The sequence below is a fragment of the Camelina sativa genome, chromosome 10 (genome assembly GCF_000633955.1).
Source record: "Camelina sativa cultivar DH55 chromosome 10, Cs, whole genome shotgun sequence".
In the NCBI taxonomy this organism is placed as follows: Eukaryota; Viridiplantae; Streptophyta; class Magnoliopsida; order Brassicales; family Brassicaceae; genus Camelina; species Camelina sativa.
The window spans coordinates 22,798,927-22,814,539 of NC_025694.1; the positions used below are offsets into that span (position 1 = coordinate 22,798,927).

Consider the following 15,613-nt stretch of genomic DNA (forward strand, 5'->3'; position numbering starts at 1 on the left):
ATAATATTAATATCCATTGGAATTACGTTTGAACATAAAAACATAGTAATAGCAAATGTCTACGAAATGAAATATAATTGAAGTTTTAAAGAAAGAAATACCAGATAGTTTTGTTAATGAACTAAAAAAAAATTGTTTTGTAAAGTATGTCGTGGCCCTGCTTATCTTTTTATTATTAGTTATCTCATACTCCTTTTAAATTCCATATAAATTCCCAAACTAAATTACGATAAGCTTTTTAATAAAGTCTTTTTTTAATACTTCAATTAATATTGTATCCAACAAAATACTTTAACTATTTTTTATGCCCAATTTAAATCACCAACTATGATCCCTATACTTATTTAATATTGTATACGAGATGAAAGTTAACGAAATCATAACGGTGTCTCTCTTTTATTAACTATAGTTAAATATTAACTAGACATTGTTTAAAAACTTAACACTCAAACCTTTGGGAAACCCAATTTTTAACCTTTTTTCCCTCTCTCTCTCTCTCTCTCTCTGTGATAAGCGACGCTTCTAAAAAACTTCTCTCCGGCAAGCCTTTCTCTTCCAAGTGTTTTCCGGCCGGCGTCGGCTTTATTGACGCCGGTCGGTGATTTCTCTTTGTTTGTAGTTTTCACTTCTCTATTTTAATTACAAATCCCTAATAAATTGGCCAATGATTTCTGAAATTTCATTGGTTTTCTCATTTCAATTCTTCGTAATTTTCCTCTACTTTGGGATGAGTTTCATTCCGACCAGCATCCAGGGAGTTTTCCGGTGGTGTGTCGATGCCTATCCGCTGAAGGTTTGTTCAAGCAATTTTCCTTGTTCCCTGATTGAAATTGTTCTTCATCTCCATTGTCGATTCTGCTCCGACATGAAATTCTTTTTGAGAGATGATTTTCAATTTCGAATATAGGATCCCGACGACTCAAGGGGTGGATTAGATAATGGTTACAATAAGACTCAATCAGATCTTATCATTAAACACTTTATCTACCTCTGTTCAGCGGTTATGGGGCTCTTACACTCACTCCTAAAGGTGATGGAATTTTTTTGATGTTGACGGTTTTTTATTCTGGTGCTCAAAAACATTTGCTCCGCTAATTGGTCTCTTTGGATATGATGATGCTTTATTTGGATCCAAAGATACATTGCGGTTAATCTATGATGTAATATTTTTTTTGTGGTTGAGTCTATTCATATCGTCAAGATGGATTCATCGGATTGCTCAAATCACAGAACATTTATTCCAGTTCATGTGCTTTGTGTGTCCGCTGGTGATTTATCATGATGTATTGTGGAACATATTTTCAAGTACGATTTGGTGGTTTTGGAATTCGAAGTCATTTACAAGAACCATTCATTTACTGCCATCGAAGAATATCAACAAAGGAATCGAGATTATGAATTTATCATGGCGATATTTACAACCAAATTAACACCATCGCCTAACGCGAGATATGGAACTGTTTGTGTGGTTAGCGATGTAACTGATGGATCGCAACCCTTTGATTTTCATAAAAAGTTTTGGTGCTACACAAAAGAAAAGATAGCCCAACGAAAAGATTAGACGACGAAGACGATGAAGGAAAATAACAGATTAAATAATCTGTTAGCGTGTAAGGCTTATCTACGACAGAAAGCAATGTATTTTTTCACTCTCTCGTATATTTCGTTATGCTTAAGTTTTGGTTGTATGGTAAGCGGAGCTTCACTTTGTACGCTCATGGATACATTTGTATTCTCGGTTTCAAATTAATGAAAAATGAAGATGTTTAAAAATAAACCCAAACCCCGTAATCTAGGAAAACACCCTAAATCAAAATCAGAGACGAACCCTATAATTCAATATGTTCAAGTGAAATCCAGAAAAAATCAAGAAATATGAGGTACAATTCAAGGTAGATAATTTGTTTTGTGGTTGTTTTGGTCGCTTATTAAGGTGTAATAGATCTAATGCTCCGATCTTGACATTGTTTGTTTATGATTTTCACATGGATTCATTTTCTTTTTCTTATCATCTGCAAATCATGTATTTTTTGGGTTTATCTCTGGTTTTATTTTTCATCTGGGTTATGAAAGTTACTTTTTGTTTTATGTGTAGTTACGATGACGAGAAACTCACCCTGTACGTTCACTACAGAGGTTTTGATTTATTGGAAGTAAATAGAGAAGAGAGCCGAGATTGTTATGTTCTTGCAAGTTCAGATAACTTGTTTGAAGTGCTCCTACACGGTTGTGGCTATGAGGTTAGCCTTCGGCTGCGTCATTTTGTTTTGTAGGGGATGGGACCTAACTGGCATTCCTTGCTCACACGCAATCAAAGTTATCAATGAAAACCACCAAAAACCGGAAAGTAAGCTTTTTGTTCTTCTAATAAGTTAAGTAGTTTTTTTTTTAATCTTGAGTTAAGTAGCTTTTTTCTGCAATCAAAGCCTGCTTTTTTTTTCTTGAGTTAAGTAGTTTTTTTTTAATCTTTTGATTGCAGCCATGTCGATTATTATTACAAGACTGAAGTTTGGATAGAAAACTACAGGAACAACATCAAACCAGTTAATGGAGAAAATTTTTGGAAAAAAACTGGTAAACCACCAATTGGAGTTCCAGGTTTTAGAAAAATGCCAGGAAGACCTAAGAAAAACAGGATAAAGGCAGCACATGAGTGTCCTTCCAATCCAAAAAGAGTGACTAGAGATGGCAGGATAGTAACATGTGGTAATTGTAAGAAGGTAGGACATAATCATACCAATTGCAAAAATGAAGCTTTTGTTAAACAAGGTCCATCACGCAAACGTGGAAGGCCTCGTAAGATACTTGTAAGTGTTCTTACTCTTTTATAACATGTTGTTGAGAACTTTTCTTATGAGATTTTTTACATGTAAGTTTCTTTAATATGACAGGACGCTGGAGACAACAACCCATATCGACCAAGAAAGCGCATTAGTTGTGAGGAACAAGTCGTTGTGTCGAGCAGAGCATTGTGTCTATCAGGGAGTTGCATCAGATCATAGACGACTGAGTTTGTGACGTGGCTGCGTGTGCTGACCTGGCAAGTCTGGGCGAGATGATATGAGAAGATAAAGCAGAATCGAGAGAGAGGATATCTGGAGAATATCGGGTGCAATGGTTAAGGAAAGTGAATAGAGGCAAATAAGATATTGCCTTACTTGAAGATTTGAGGATCTTTTTAGGGTTTAAGGATGATCGAATATATAAGATCTAGAGGTGGGGTGGTAGGTTTTTTTCTTAACACTTTAAAAACCTTTTGCGTGAGATTGTAACTTCAAGGCTAACAAAAAGAAAGCTAAGAAGGTGAGTATTGTTCTCTTAGATCTATTCTGGTGATAGTTTAGATAGAGAAGAGAGGTGTGCTTATATTTATTCTTATAAACCAGACAAGAGTTTTGATAAGAATAAATAGTAAGAACGTTTGCTTGGCGTTTTTCCAAGCAGGAATGTGGTGTTTTTTCTCTCTATACCTTTACAATTGGTATGAAAGCAAACACATGATAAAAGTTTGTCTGTCTTTTCAACTGGTGAGATCTTGTGACAAGAGGTATGGAGAAACCACAAACTTTTGTTGCGATACCGAAAGTTCTGAAACTGGATCCAGAGCATTATGGGCATTGGAATGTATCGGTCAAACAGGCTATTCAAGGTATTGACATGGAGGCCTGGTTTGCTGTTGAAGATGGCTGGACCGAACCAATGGTCAAAAATGATAAGGGTGAATCGATGGCCAAACCTTGGAAGCAGTGGGCTGCTGAAGAAAAGGCTGAGGCTAAACACAATTCTCAGGCCTTATCGGTGATCTTCAACTCCCTGCCGCTGGATCAGTTCAATAGTGTCCAGGGGTGTGTAGCAGCGAAAGAAGTTTTGGATATCCTCCAAGTTACCTTTGAAGGGACTAGCAATGTAAAAAGGACATGGCTGGACAATCTGGCCACAAATTTCGAGAATCTTTCCATGGAAGAAGGAGAGACCATTGCAAGCTACAACAGTCGGTTGAGCGCTATTGCACAAGAAGCTGATATCATGGGAAAACGGTACAAGGACAAGAAGCTGGTGAAGAAATTCCTTAGGAGCATTAAAGACAAGTTCCAACCACATAGATCTGCTATCGATGTCTCTTTGAACTCAGATGAGTTGAAGTTCAGTCAGGTTGTTGGGATGATGCAGTCGTTTGAGATGCAACTTAAGAAAAAAGAACATGGCGCTGAACGATCATTTGCTCTAAAGGCTGTTGAAGCTCCGAAGGATGTTGAGACACAAGATGCTGTAGATGAAGAGAAAGTTGGATCACTTGTTAGGAAATTCTTCAAAAAAATGGAGCGTGGTCAGAACAGAGGATCCTTATCTACAGTCAGAAGTGATTCAGAGAGGGACATTAAGAGGGGTGATAGATAGGAGCGGCAATGTCTGGAGTGTGAAGGATACGGACATCTCAAAGCAGAGTGTCCTAACTACAAACGGAGAGGATTGATGCAGTGCTATGGTTGCAAGGGATATGGTCACTCCAAGGCTGAATGCCCTACTAAGGAGAGTAGATCAAAGTCATTTGTAGTATGGAGTGATAATGACTCTGATGATAACGAGCAAAATGGTGAAATTCTCAACAACTATGTGGCTCTGCTAGGAGTCATTGAGGAGGACGAAGTGGTGGAACAGGTTGAAAAGGATCAATCAGCTATTGTGTCAGATTCTGAAGATGACGAGGCAGATCTACCCCCTGAGGAACATATACCCTATTAATCTCTAGTCTGGTTCAGAAAACTAAGGAGTATGATGTGCTGCTAGCGGAAAAAACAGATTTGCTGGCAAAATTCAACTTGCTGTCATCAGATCTTGAAGAGGAAAGAGCTAAGTCCCAGGGTTTGGAAAACCAACTGGAAGAGCAGCTCAAAAATATCAGAATGCTGAGCAAAGGAACAAAGGATCTTGACACTATTTTGAGTAGTGGGAGGATGGGTAATGCTAAGTGGGGGCTTGGGTATCAAGGTGCTGATGCCTCAACGTCCAAAAAGTTTTTCAAGGGCCTTGATCAAGAGAATAAAGAAGCTACACTCATCCAATCAAAGACACAAGCGACAGTTCCTATCAAAACCGACTCTCATCAAGTCAGAAAATTTAATCCTCAAAGAAGATTTCAGGCTGCCTATCAAGCACCATTCAGAGTTGTGCCAGTGAATCAGTCATTTGATCCATATGGTTTGACTCCGAGTCACTACTCAACAAGTCAGGCATTTGGACCAGCTTATCAAGTTTCACGAAGTCGGAAGAATGGGTGTTGGTATTGTGGGAATCTAACTCACTTTAAAGCACAATGCTTTGAGTACAACAACCGCATGTCAAGGACTACTCAACATGTGACTTATCCTAGAGATATGAGACCACTCAACAAGCCGCTGTTTGTTAAGAGGAGTGGTTTGTACTGCAATGTAGCACAAGCTGAAGGTAAGTTTGGTTCGGATCAAAAGAAGTGGTACTTTGATAGCGGCTGTTCAAGACACATGACTGGGCCTCATACCAATCTGTTAGAATTTGAAAATGTATCTACTAGTTGGGTTACCTTCGGTGATGGAGCAAAAGGTGAAATCAAAGGAAAAGGAGTTACTGGTGGGAGTACACAACCTAGTGTAAGGGATGTGTTTTTGGTTGATGGTTTAAAGGCAAATCTCATTACTGTCAGTCAACTGTGTGATGAAGGCCTGGATGTCACTTTTACTAAACGGGATTGCAAAGCTGTTGATCAACAAGGATCTATAAAACTCGAAGGTAAGAGATCGGGTAATAACTGCTATATGTGGAAGTCAACAACTCATTTCTTTCATGCGTCCACTAGGACCGACACTGAGGTGTGGCATCAGAAGCTTGGTCACCTGAACATACGCACCATGCAAAGACTCGCACATCAAGACATTGTTCGAGGAATACCTAAACTTCAGACAGATCAATCGTTTGTGTGTGGACCATGCAACAAAGGAAAACAGGTGAAGGTGTCACATAAGGCAGTTCCTGATGTGCGTACTGAACGTATTTTGGATTTGGTACACATGGATCTTATGGGTCCAATTCGTGTCAATAGCCTGTCAGGAAAACGATTAATTTTCGTTCTAGTCGATGACTTCTCTCGCTACACATGGGTACGTTTCCTTAGGGAAAAATCAGATACACTTGAGTGTTTTCGCATCTTAGCCCTTCATATCAAAGGTGAGAAGTGGGCTATCAAGGCGATACACAATGATCGTGGTGGTGAGTTTGTCAATGAGCAGTTTAGTTAGTTCTGCATGACTCAGGGGACTATGCATCAGTTTTCTACACCCAAGACTCCGGAGCAGAATAGGGTAGTTGAACGGAAGAACAGAACTCTGTAGGAGATGGCAAGAGCAATGCTTCACGGGAATCAGGTTCCACAACAGTTCTGGGATGAAGCAGTCAATACTGCTTGTTACATTATTAATCGGGTGTATGTTCGGACAGGGACCTCCAAGATACCTTATGAACTGTGGAAGGGTCGCACTCCATCAGTCGGCTATTTCCATGTCTTTGGCTATGTATGTTACATCATAAACGACAAAGATCAGCTGGGCAAATTTGATTCCAAGAGCGATGATGGGTTATTTCTAGGTTATTTTGGCAACAGTACCGCCTTCAGTGTTTACAACAAACGCATGCGTTCTGTTCAGGAGACTGTCAATGTGGTGTTTGATGATATTTCTTTCCAGCGAGTCTCGCTCATACCAATTCCTTCCCCTGCTGACCAGGTAAATGATGCTCCTAATGCTCCTACTTGTGTTCTCGAGCCGTCAACTGTCACAACATCTCCCGGTGTTTCTTCTGAGGTGTGTCCTCTTCCGGATACTACTCAGGTGCATCAGAATCACTCCTCTAATGATATTATTGGTGAGATTCAGGGGGGAAGAGTTACTAGGGGAAACAAATTGATTTTCTTCATCTGGCTGGAAAGAAACAACGATCAATCATTCAACAAGTGCCTCAGGACTCTGAAGTTGTACAGTTTGCATGTTTCGTTTTATCAGTTGAACCAAAGAACCATAAAGAAGCGCTGGCTGATGAATTTTGGATAGCAGCTATGCAAGATGAACTTGACAGTTTGCTCGGAATAATGTATGGGAACTCACACGCAGACTGGTGGATGTTAATGTGGTAGGAGCCAAATGGATTTTCAAGAACAAGAGCGATGAAAATGGATGCATTGTGAGAAATAAAGCTCGTCTTGTTGCTCAGGGTTACTCACAAGCAGAAGGAGTCGACTTTGATGAAACCTTTGCACATGTAGCGAGATTGGAATCCATCCGCATTCTGTTTGGCATGGCATGTGCATTAAATTTTACATTGCATCAGATGGATGTCAAGAGTGCCTTTCTTGATGGGATTCTTCAAGAGGAAGTTTATGTTGAGCAACCCAAAGGGTTTGAAGACCCACAGTATCCGGAGCATGTGTACAAGCTCAACAAAGCTTTGTATGGGCTTAAACAAGCACCTAGAGCCTGGAATGAGAGGTTGACAACGTTCCTTATGGAACAAGGCTATGTTCGCGGGAATGTGGACAAGACTTTGTTTGTTCTTAGTCTTGACAAGGGCCTGATGTTTGTACAGATCTATGTCGATGACATTGTCTTTGGATCAACTTGCCAGCAACTCGTCAATCAGTTTGTCCAAAATATGACTGATGAGTTTGAAATGAGTATGTGTGGTGAACTAACTTATTTCTTGGGATTGCAGGTACAACAGTCCGCTGATGGCATATTTGTGTCCCAAAGCACATATGCAAGGGGCTTGATAACAAGATTTGGCCTTACAACCAGTAAAGAGGCTAAGATACCTATGGGAGTGAGTGATAAGCTCTCGAAGGATGAAGCAGGGGAAGATGTGGATGAAAATCTATATCGAGGGATGATTAGTAGTTTTCTGTATTTGACAGCGAGTCGTCCGGACATTTGCTTAGCGGTTGGTGTGTGCGCTCGATATCAAGCCCGACCTAAGAAATCAGATCTCCTGGCTGTGAAGAAGATCATCAAGTACATCAAAGGGACAATTACATTGGGTATCTACTATACCAAGGACACCACCACCAGTCTAACATGTTACTGTGATGCTGATTGGGCGGGATCTGTGGATGATCGCAGAAGCACGAGTGGTGGTTGCTTCTTCATGGGAAACAATCTCATATCCTAGCATAGCAAGAAGCAAAACAGTGTCTCTCTGTCAACAACTGAAGCCGAGTACATAGCTTTGGGTAGTTGTTGCACACAACTGATGTGGATGAAGCAGATGGCCGCTGAGTATGGTATTGCTTCTGACTCTATCTTAGTTCACTGTGATAATCAAAGTGAAATAAATATCTCAAAAAATCCTGTTCAACATTCGCGAACTAAACATATAGATATCAGACATCATTTCATTAGGGAATTAGTTGAGGCGAAACTGATTGAGATCGACCATGTTCGTACTGAATTCCAATTGGCTGATCTGTTTACTAAACCTTTGGACTTTACCAGATTCACTAATCTGAGGAAGTCCATTGGGATTTGTGAAATCTAATTCTTGTTGAGTGTTGTTGTCATGGCTCTTAGGGACATATTTCAAATCAGACCATGGAAATCATGTGATATATAAGAGGTTAGCAGTTGTCTTGTACTTAAAGGCTGGATGGAAAATAGCTGCCTGTCATGCCGGTCCATGTCCCAGTAAAATGTTGTCATGTCGATAGGAGGTCAAAGAGCTGAGGAGAGAAAAAGCCTTGTGTTACATTCAGAGGCTTAAGCTGATGCCAATGATTGAATAAGTCAAATGATATCACTGGATGTCATGATCTTTTAAGAACTAAAAAGGAATATCCGTTCCAAGCCCCAACACTGTGAAGCTTCAATGCAGTAAAAAAAAAGAAAAAGGGGGGGGGGGACGAATCGTGCTGATAGGATTCTCCAAAGAATTTCCAGCTGCCTATGCATGTTTGGTTGGCATCAAAAGGACTAAAGGCATGACAGTGTGAAAGTCTAGCCATCATTGTCAACTGATGATCTCTGACAATCCAAGAGGTTGTGGTAGTATTTGGGGTGTGTACCGATACAAGCGACTGACAGGACCTCACAAGGAGAAGAGTTTCAGGTATGTTTCGTGTGTCTAAAATTAAACTATCATGGTCTGATCTCTTTCTGGGTTCCTTAACAACTCTCCATGAGGTATATACAGGATCTCGATATTGCTTTGCATGCATTTTCATGATTGTGTTTTCCCTACTTAGAATGGGTTGTGTTGCACTAAACTGTTGATTGAGTGTGTGCAGTACAAAGCGGTGTCGATTTGTGTTATGACGCTGGTACTTTCCGCTGTGTGATGAGATCTCTGGATTGATTCTAGATCTGCTAGCAGGTAAGTGACTCTCATAGCTAAGTGCACATGTCAATTTTTGAGTTAGTTGATCACTCAAGCTGGGGGGAGAGTGTGTGTCGGTGCTTCTGTGCTTATGTAACAACCCGTCCCGTGGACTCCACTAGCTTCACTGCTAGCTTGCCCCCATATGCCCAAAGCTGGCCCTGCAGGGAAACCATAATGCTAATCTCCTAAAGATAAAAAACGGACAAACCATCCGACTGACCCGGCCAAGGAAAGCGAAATAAAACCAGCATGATCCGAGGCTTCTCCGAACAATCTCTTAATGACCATAATGCTAATCTCCTAAATATAAAAAATTGAGACCCAGATTAGCATAGCTTCACCTCACGATGCATTTTCGGATTGGCCACATCGCATCCGCCTAGCTGTCTCACTTCTTAGCCGGACTGAAACCAGAGGTTGGAGAGCTCTCAAGAACATCAGCTTTGAGTATAACCTCAAATCTCGGCCACCAACATCCAACAAACCTCCAAAACAGCCGGTTGACTCTAGAACTCTACTCCACCTAAAGCCTTCGGTCAGCGAGGATCTCCGGCAAAAGGAAATGTGAGCAGGAGGGTGCGACTCCAGAACCCAGATCCAGCTCCCTGAACTGCAAAGAAGACCACCCAGAGCAGCTTCGAACCACCACCAATCACCCGGAGAGGAGAGACGAGCCGAGATCTCTCTCCGTAACATCCGCCACCACACCATAAACGTCGCAATAGAGGAGATACTCCTCACGCTGCCAGAGAAGAGGAGATCGAGTCTGATGTGAGCACGGGATCCGACACCTCTTGGACACTCGGACAGGTCTGCTCGAGCCGCACTCGGACACCTTTGGGACGCTCAGACAATCGCTACTAGCGTCCAGCAGCTGGCGTAGGCGGCAAGTATCCGACCCAAAACAACAATGCGGCATCTTTTTGTCCCCATGGATCATCAAGGAGGAACAAGACAAGGTTATCTTATGGGCAGTTCCAGGCCAAGTTCCAACCAATACACCAAGGACTCACGACTAGCATCACCAAAGAAGAGCCTTGGGTGCGACCAGCTTTGGGAAGCTTGATTCGCGTGTCTTCACCATCACGCTAGTGTGAAGACACCCCTAAATTTACCGAAGTCTCCTACTTCGGGTTTGTCCCAATGGGTTTACCGAAGGGATTTTAACGAGGCAGCGAGCTCTAGTGCATCTCCACTTCGTTCCCGCTTGGCTCATGACTTGGAAACTTTCATTGATAAGATAATGGGCCAAGGAAGTGAAGATCCTATCAGCCACGCCCCACCAATGACGTGGCAATCCTATCTCCTTCCTTCATTTCTTTTATTTCCTTTGAACTCTCTTATGACCGTTGGATTGGTCTTTGCTTTGATTTACTTTTGCTTTTACTCTATGGCCAAGTGTAAGGCTCAGATCATGGCCGCGCATCTAGGGTTTTAGTGTCTCCCATAAGTAAGTCTTCCTATATAAAGGCTTAAGCCCTCATTGTAAAAGGCAGACTTGAATATAGAATTAAATTTCCCAAAGAGAGAATCTTTGCTTCTTGTCTCACCTCTCTTCTTAGCCCAAGTCCGGGACTTGGCTCTTGAGAAACCCTAGGAGATTCACGAACTGGGTTCGTGATCCCCTAGTCTGACCGTATCACGGGCCGAGCCATCTCCCGTGTGTCGTTGCATCGACCCACTCGTTCGTCCGCCGCGTCCATACATCCGTCTGTATGCAGTGTCTCTTCCGTCCAACAATCGAGAACTCCGTTCGAGCCTTTAGGCTGTCCGACGTTCCCATCCTTCCTGGAGATTGCCGAGTCGAGTTAATCCTCGACTAATCTTGTCCCCCTTCCGTCCATCTCTTCCGGAGATCGCCGAGTCAAGTTTATCATTGGACGATTTCCTCCATCCCGTCAAACCTTGGAGAGAGCCTACTAGTTCCAAGGCCGTACGTTGATCCGCAACCGTAGATCAGCGTCCGACCACCCGCAACGACCGTTCGACCGTCCGCACGATTCTTCGCCCGCAGCGTCCGTCCGTCCGACCATAGAGACCGTCCGTCCGATGCCTTAGAACTCCGTCCGAGCCTCTAGGCCGACCTGGGTTCTCATCAGAGTCCTTTTACCCTACTGCTACAAAATAAAAGGAAAGAAAAGGAAAAGGAAGATCAAGCCCTCTCACACCGCCGACGACGCCTCAGGCGGCGGAGAGGCAAAACGGCACAAAGGAGGCGGCGCTGTAGGAACTAGGGTTTTTTGAGAGAGACCTTTTTGAAAAGTGCATTTAGACATGAGTGAATCCAAATTTTGTAACATTTAAAAGAAATCTTTAAACTATTTTATTGTAAAATAATTCATGACTTGTTATGGATACATGACATTTTAGTATTCTCAAAATCAAGCTCTGAAACACTTTTTTTTTTCTTTCTGAAACAACAGTTCTGAAACACTTATATGTAATTATTTTTTTCTTTTGTAATGAATAGAAGACATTTTACTATCTTCAGAAATAATAGTTTTTTTTTAATTTTTGCCATATATAATATATATACCGAGAAACATTTACACTTGATAGAAGATAAATGCAGATTCCAAAAATTAATGCAACATAAAAGTATAAACTAACTATTATTTGTTTACTAGTAAAAAGGTGTTATTGGATTCTAATTTATAATGAATTTTGAAGACTTCAACAAAATCATCAAAAGTGAATAAGTGAAAGACTTTTAAGGATTGATAGAGAGTATTCTATACTTTTGTTGATTCGTTTTCTAAAATCTTGTAAAATGCTCCAAACAATCTCTGTATTTTTGTGATACTTTCTATGATTTTGTTTTGCGAAGAAAGTGTATAAAATCATCAATCAATAACATAATAATTAAATTCATTAACAATCCTATATTCTTTTATTTTAACTGAATAACACAAAACTTTTAGTAATTTTATAAAAGTCTGAATCCAATAACCCAGATTTGTTAAGATTTTAAATGATTTTTTACAAATCACAAAATAATAACACTAAACTTTAGCAGAATTTAATAAAATATTAATTTAATAATAACAGATTCTACGTAATATTTAAAGTCTTTAAAACTCTATTCAAATCCCAAACAAATAAACCCCCTTAAAGATAACTTAACCCAAAATAGAAATCATAGAAAACATATGAATTCTAAACATTAAAGCATAATCGTCTAAAAAATCACTAATGGTATGAGCTTAAGAGCACAACTAGGCAGCTCAAAGAATCAACTTAAAAACGATTGATGCTTTAGAGGACACCTAACTCTGTGAGAAACGCTACACATAGATCAAGGAAGATAAACTGAGGTCCATCAACTCTTTGGATGTCTAGCAAGTACTTGTTTTCTCCTACTTTGTATAGCTATAACAACAGCAAGAAAATAATACAGATTAGTAGTGCACTTAAGAAAAAAAAATATTCTAATGTGGTTATGAGAATGTAAATTATATGAGAAGTTTATATTCTCATCACATCATCTACCTGAAGTTCAAATTTGATGATAGCTGGTAAGATCATGGCACATTCATCCACAATCGTTTGATTCTTATCGTTAGCAAAGCTTCGAACCCATCTGCATTTCATGTTGTAGTGTCCGATCTTTTTCCAGTACACTTTTAGAGTTTGAAGCGCCTTAAAAACTTCACTCATGATCCCACAAGGGTTTCCTCGAGACTGTCAAAATATCAAGAACACATCTTTATCTATATTGATAACATGTTTGACTGTAAAAGTATTAGACTAACACATGAAATCGAAAGAAATGAGTATCCAAAGAAAACTATGGACTAACCTGAAGTCCAAGGGTCCAGGTTTTGTCATCTTTGATCCGTGATCTTAGTCTATTTGATCCCGGAAATGAATGGCCAGCATGTGAAGCAATCTCTTGAACTGGAATCGTCGAACTAAATAAACCATCCTATATATGTAACATTAACAAGGGAATATAGTTATAACATATGTATTTTTTTTATAGAGAATCAATTTAATAAATGTGAATTGTGAAAAACTTGAGTAATGTTTTTAATAATAAAAATTGTTAGTAAAGAAAGAGAGTAAGAGTACCGATTTCTTTTTAAACTTGGATTGGAAATAGTCACTAGGAACACACTTGCGGTTTCGGTTGTCAAATAATAGATAGTATGAAACTGTAGCCTAATTTATAAATGCAAACAAAATGTAACGTACGTAAGTATCATTTATACAGTCAAATCTAATTATTACAAGAAACACACAGCTCATACCTCATTTTGGATTCTATTGAGAAGAGATTCAACAACTTGGTTTCTATCGAAACCTATGTTGACCACTTTTTGAATTATCTCCTCTTCAATCTGGACACAGTAATGAAACCAAAATTTAATAGATTAATGTCATACAAATGGTGTTATTTTTGTCCAATAATAATATAGTGACAAAGTTCTAATTACCTTGTTAGCTTGTTCTGTAGTATCTAATGGAGGAATAGCAAGATAAGGAGGAAGATGATTATTGAACCAAGGATGTTGACGAATCTCAGGAATGGTAATTCTCATCAGCGGATCAACCATAAGCATCCTCGGTATCAAATCTCTAGCAGCATATGATAAATGATCTGGAAGACTATACATTCCTTTCTGAAAATAAAACAAAACAAAACAAAAAAACATAAAATTGTGACTACAAACCCATAAATAGGCAAATAGTATAGATCATATCGTCTTCTGTTATTTGTTAACAATGTACCTTTATTTTATCGAACAGAATAGGAATATTTTCGTCGTCGAAAGGAAGGGTCCCGCATAAGAGAGCATACAATATCACTCCAGAGCTCCATATATCTACTTCTGGTCCAGAATATGGTCTTCCTGAAATAACCTGTACAACAATTTTGGGATATGATCATTAACTGATATATAACCAATTTAATGAAATAAGAATGACAAACCAAATTAATATACCTCCGGAGCAGCATAGTTAGGGCTTCCACAACTCGTCTTTAGAAAGTGACCATCATGCATGACATTACTCAGCCCAAAGTCAACAATCTTAATGTTGCATTTTGAATCCAAAAGCACATTCTCTGGCTTAAGATCCCGGTGGACGATCCTATTGCGATGACAATACTCCACACCAGATATGATCTGAATATATAATATGATCTTTATTAAAAAAAAATGTCACCAGTCAAAGAAGATACGAAATGGAAAGCAAAACATATATAGATACCAAACCTGTTGAAAAAGATGACGAGCTTCATCTTCTTGTATTCTACCTTTTTCAACAATATAGTCAAATAGCTCTCCCGACTTAACATATTCCATTACAACATATATGTTGTCAGGCGTCTCTATGACTTCATATTGACGGATGATGTGGGGATGCATCAACAATCTTAGTATTTTGATCTCCCTTTGCACTACAAAAGACAAAACAATAATTTATTAGTATATTATATCATTTACCTATCCTCAAATCTTTAGTCCATATATAAGACAAAAAAGCGTAATAGTTTTTTTTGTCACAAAACTAATATATCCAAACGACAAAAGATAATAGAATAGCATTTCCGTTTCAAGACCTATGTTTCAATGAAAATAATTTTATTAGAAGACAACAAGTTTAACAGAAATCTATTTTTTTTGGTTTCTCAACATTGAATATGAAAAAGATTAGAATACAATCCATAATCATCTTGTAAAGCTATGAAATCTCTTAAAGAAAACCAAAATATTTAATCAAAACGACAGAAAAGTAATAAAATAATAAGGACATGTACCTTTGGTCTCAATACCCATGGTCTTAATCTTAGAACGATTAAGAATTTTGATAGCAACCTTGTGTCCGGTAGCTACATGTAAAGCTAATTTCACTTTTGCAAAGGATCCATATCCAAGAGTTTTACCAATCCTATAATTTGGTAAAACTGATACGATTTTACTGGTAGTTTTTTCCGATGATCCGTCCATTTCACTGTTTAAGAAAAATATGAAACATAAACAATAACTATAATCAAAACTCTATAGCAAAAATAGATATCAATTATGTTAATGAAAAACATATCAGTAAAATAGACGGATCATCGGAAAAAAACTACCTATAAAATGAACAATCGAGAAACATCAATGGTGAATCTAACTAGATATCAAAATCATATTTCAATTACTAGTTGAAGGAAGCAATTTGTGAGCCGTGTTTTCTTTTCTAAAAAAAAAAGTTAAAAAGAAATTTTTGT

General features: G+C 39.0%; 2 protein-coding genes across 2 annotated transcripts; one reads left to right on the forward strand and one right to left on the reverse strand.

The window, feature by feature from the left end:
• On the forward strand, window positions 3,550–6,272 carry LOC109126897. Its single transcript, XM_019230799.1, has 3 exons — window positions 3,550–4,360; window positions 4,424–4,707; window positions 4,761–6,272. Exons 1-3 carry the CDS (start codon window positions 3,550–3,552, stop codon window positions 6,270–6,272), a joined length of 2,607 nt encoding a protein of 868 aa, XP_019086344.1.
• Window positions 12,455–15,613, reverse strand: LOC104719631 (SNF1-related protein kinase catalytic subunit alpha KIN11-like). Its single transcript, XM_010437587.2, has 11 exons — window positions 15,476–15,613; window positions 15,158–15,351; window positions 14,613–14,797; window positions 14,340–14,522; window positions 14,125–14,256; window positions 13,830–14,015; window positions 13,644–13,733; window positions 13,465–13,554; window positions 13,193–13,318; window positions 12,883–13,074; window positions 12,455–12,762 (listed from the first exon to the last, which is right to left on the reverse strand). Exons 1-11 carry the CDS (start codon window positions 15,499–15,501, stop codon window positions 12,649–12,651), a joined length of 1,518 nt encoding a protein of 505 aa, XP_010435889.1. The 5' UTR covers window positions 15,502–15,613; the 3' UTR covers window positions 12,455–12,648.

Excerpts from the sequence above, each read along its gene's own strand:
- LOC109126897 (XM_019230799.1), top strand. The coding sequence starts at position 3,550 with ATGGAGAAACCACAAACTTTTGTTGCGATACCGAAAGTTCTGAAACTG. Across the intron at positions 4,361-4,423 it reads ATCCTTATCTACAGTCAGAA|GATACGGACATCTCAAAGCA; the intron begins GTGATTCAGAGA and ends TGGAGTGTGAAG. Across the intron at positions 4,708-4,760 it reads CAGATTCTGAAGATGACGAG|AAAACTAAGGAGTATGATGT; the intron begins GCAGATCTACCC and ends AGTCTGGTTCAG.
- LOC104719631 (XM_010437587.2), bottom strand. The coding sequence starts at position 15,501 with ATGTTTCTCGATTGTTCATTTTATAG. Across the intron at positions 14,257-14,339 it reads CTAACTATGCTGCTCCGGAG|GTTATTTCAGGAAGACCATA; the intron begins GTATATTAATTT and ends ATTGTTGTACAG. Across the intron at positions 13,734-13,829 it reads CTACAGAACAAGCTAACAAG|ATTGAAGAGGAGATAATTCA; the intron begins GTAATTAGAACT and ends TACTGTGTCCAG.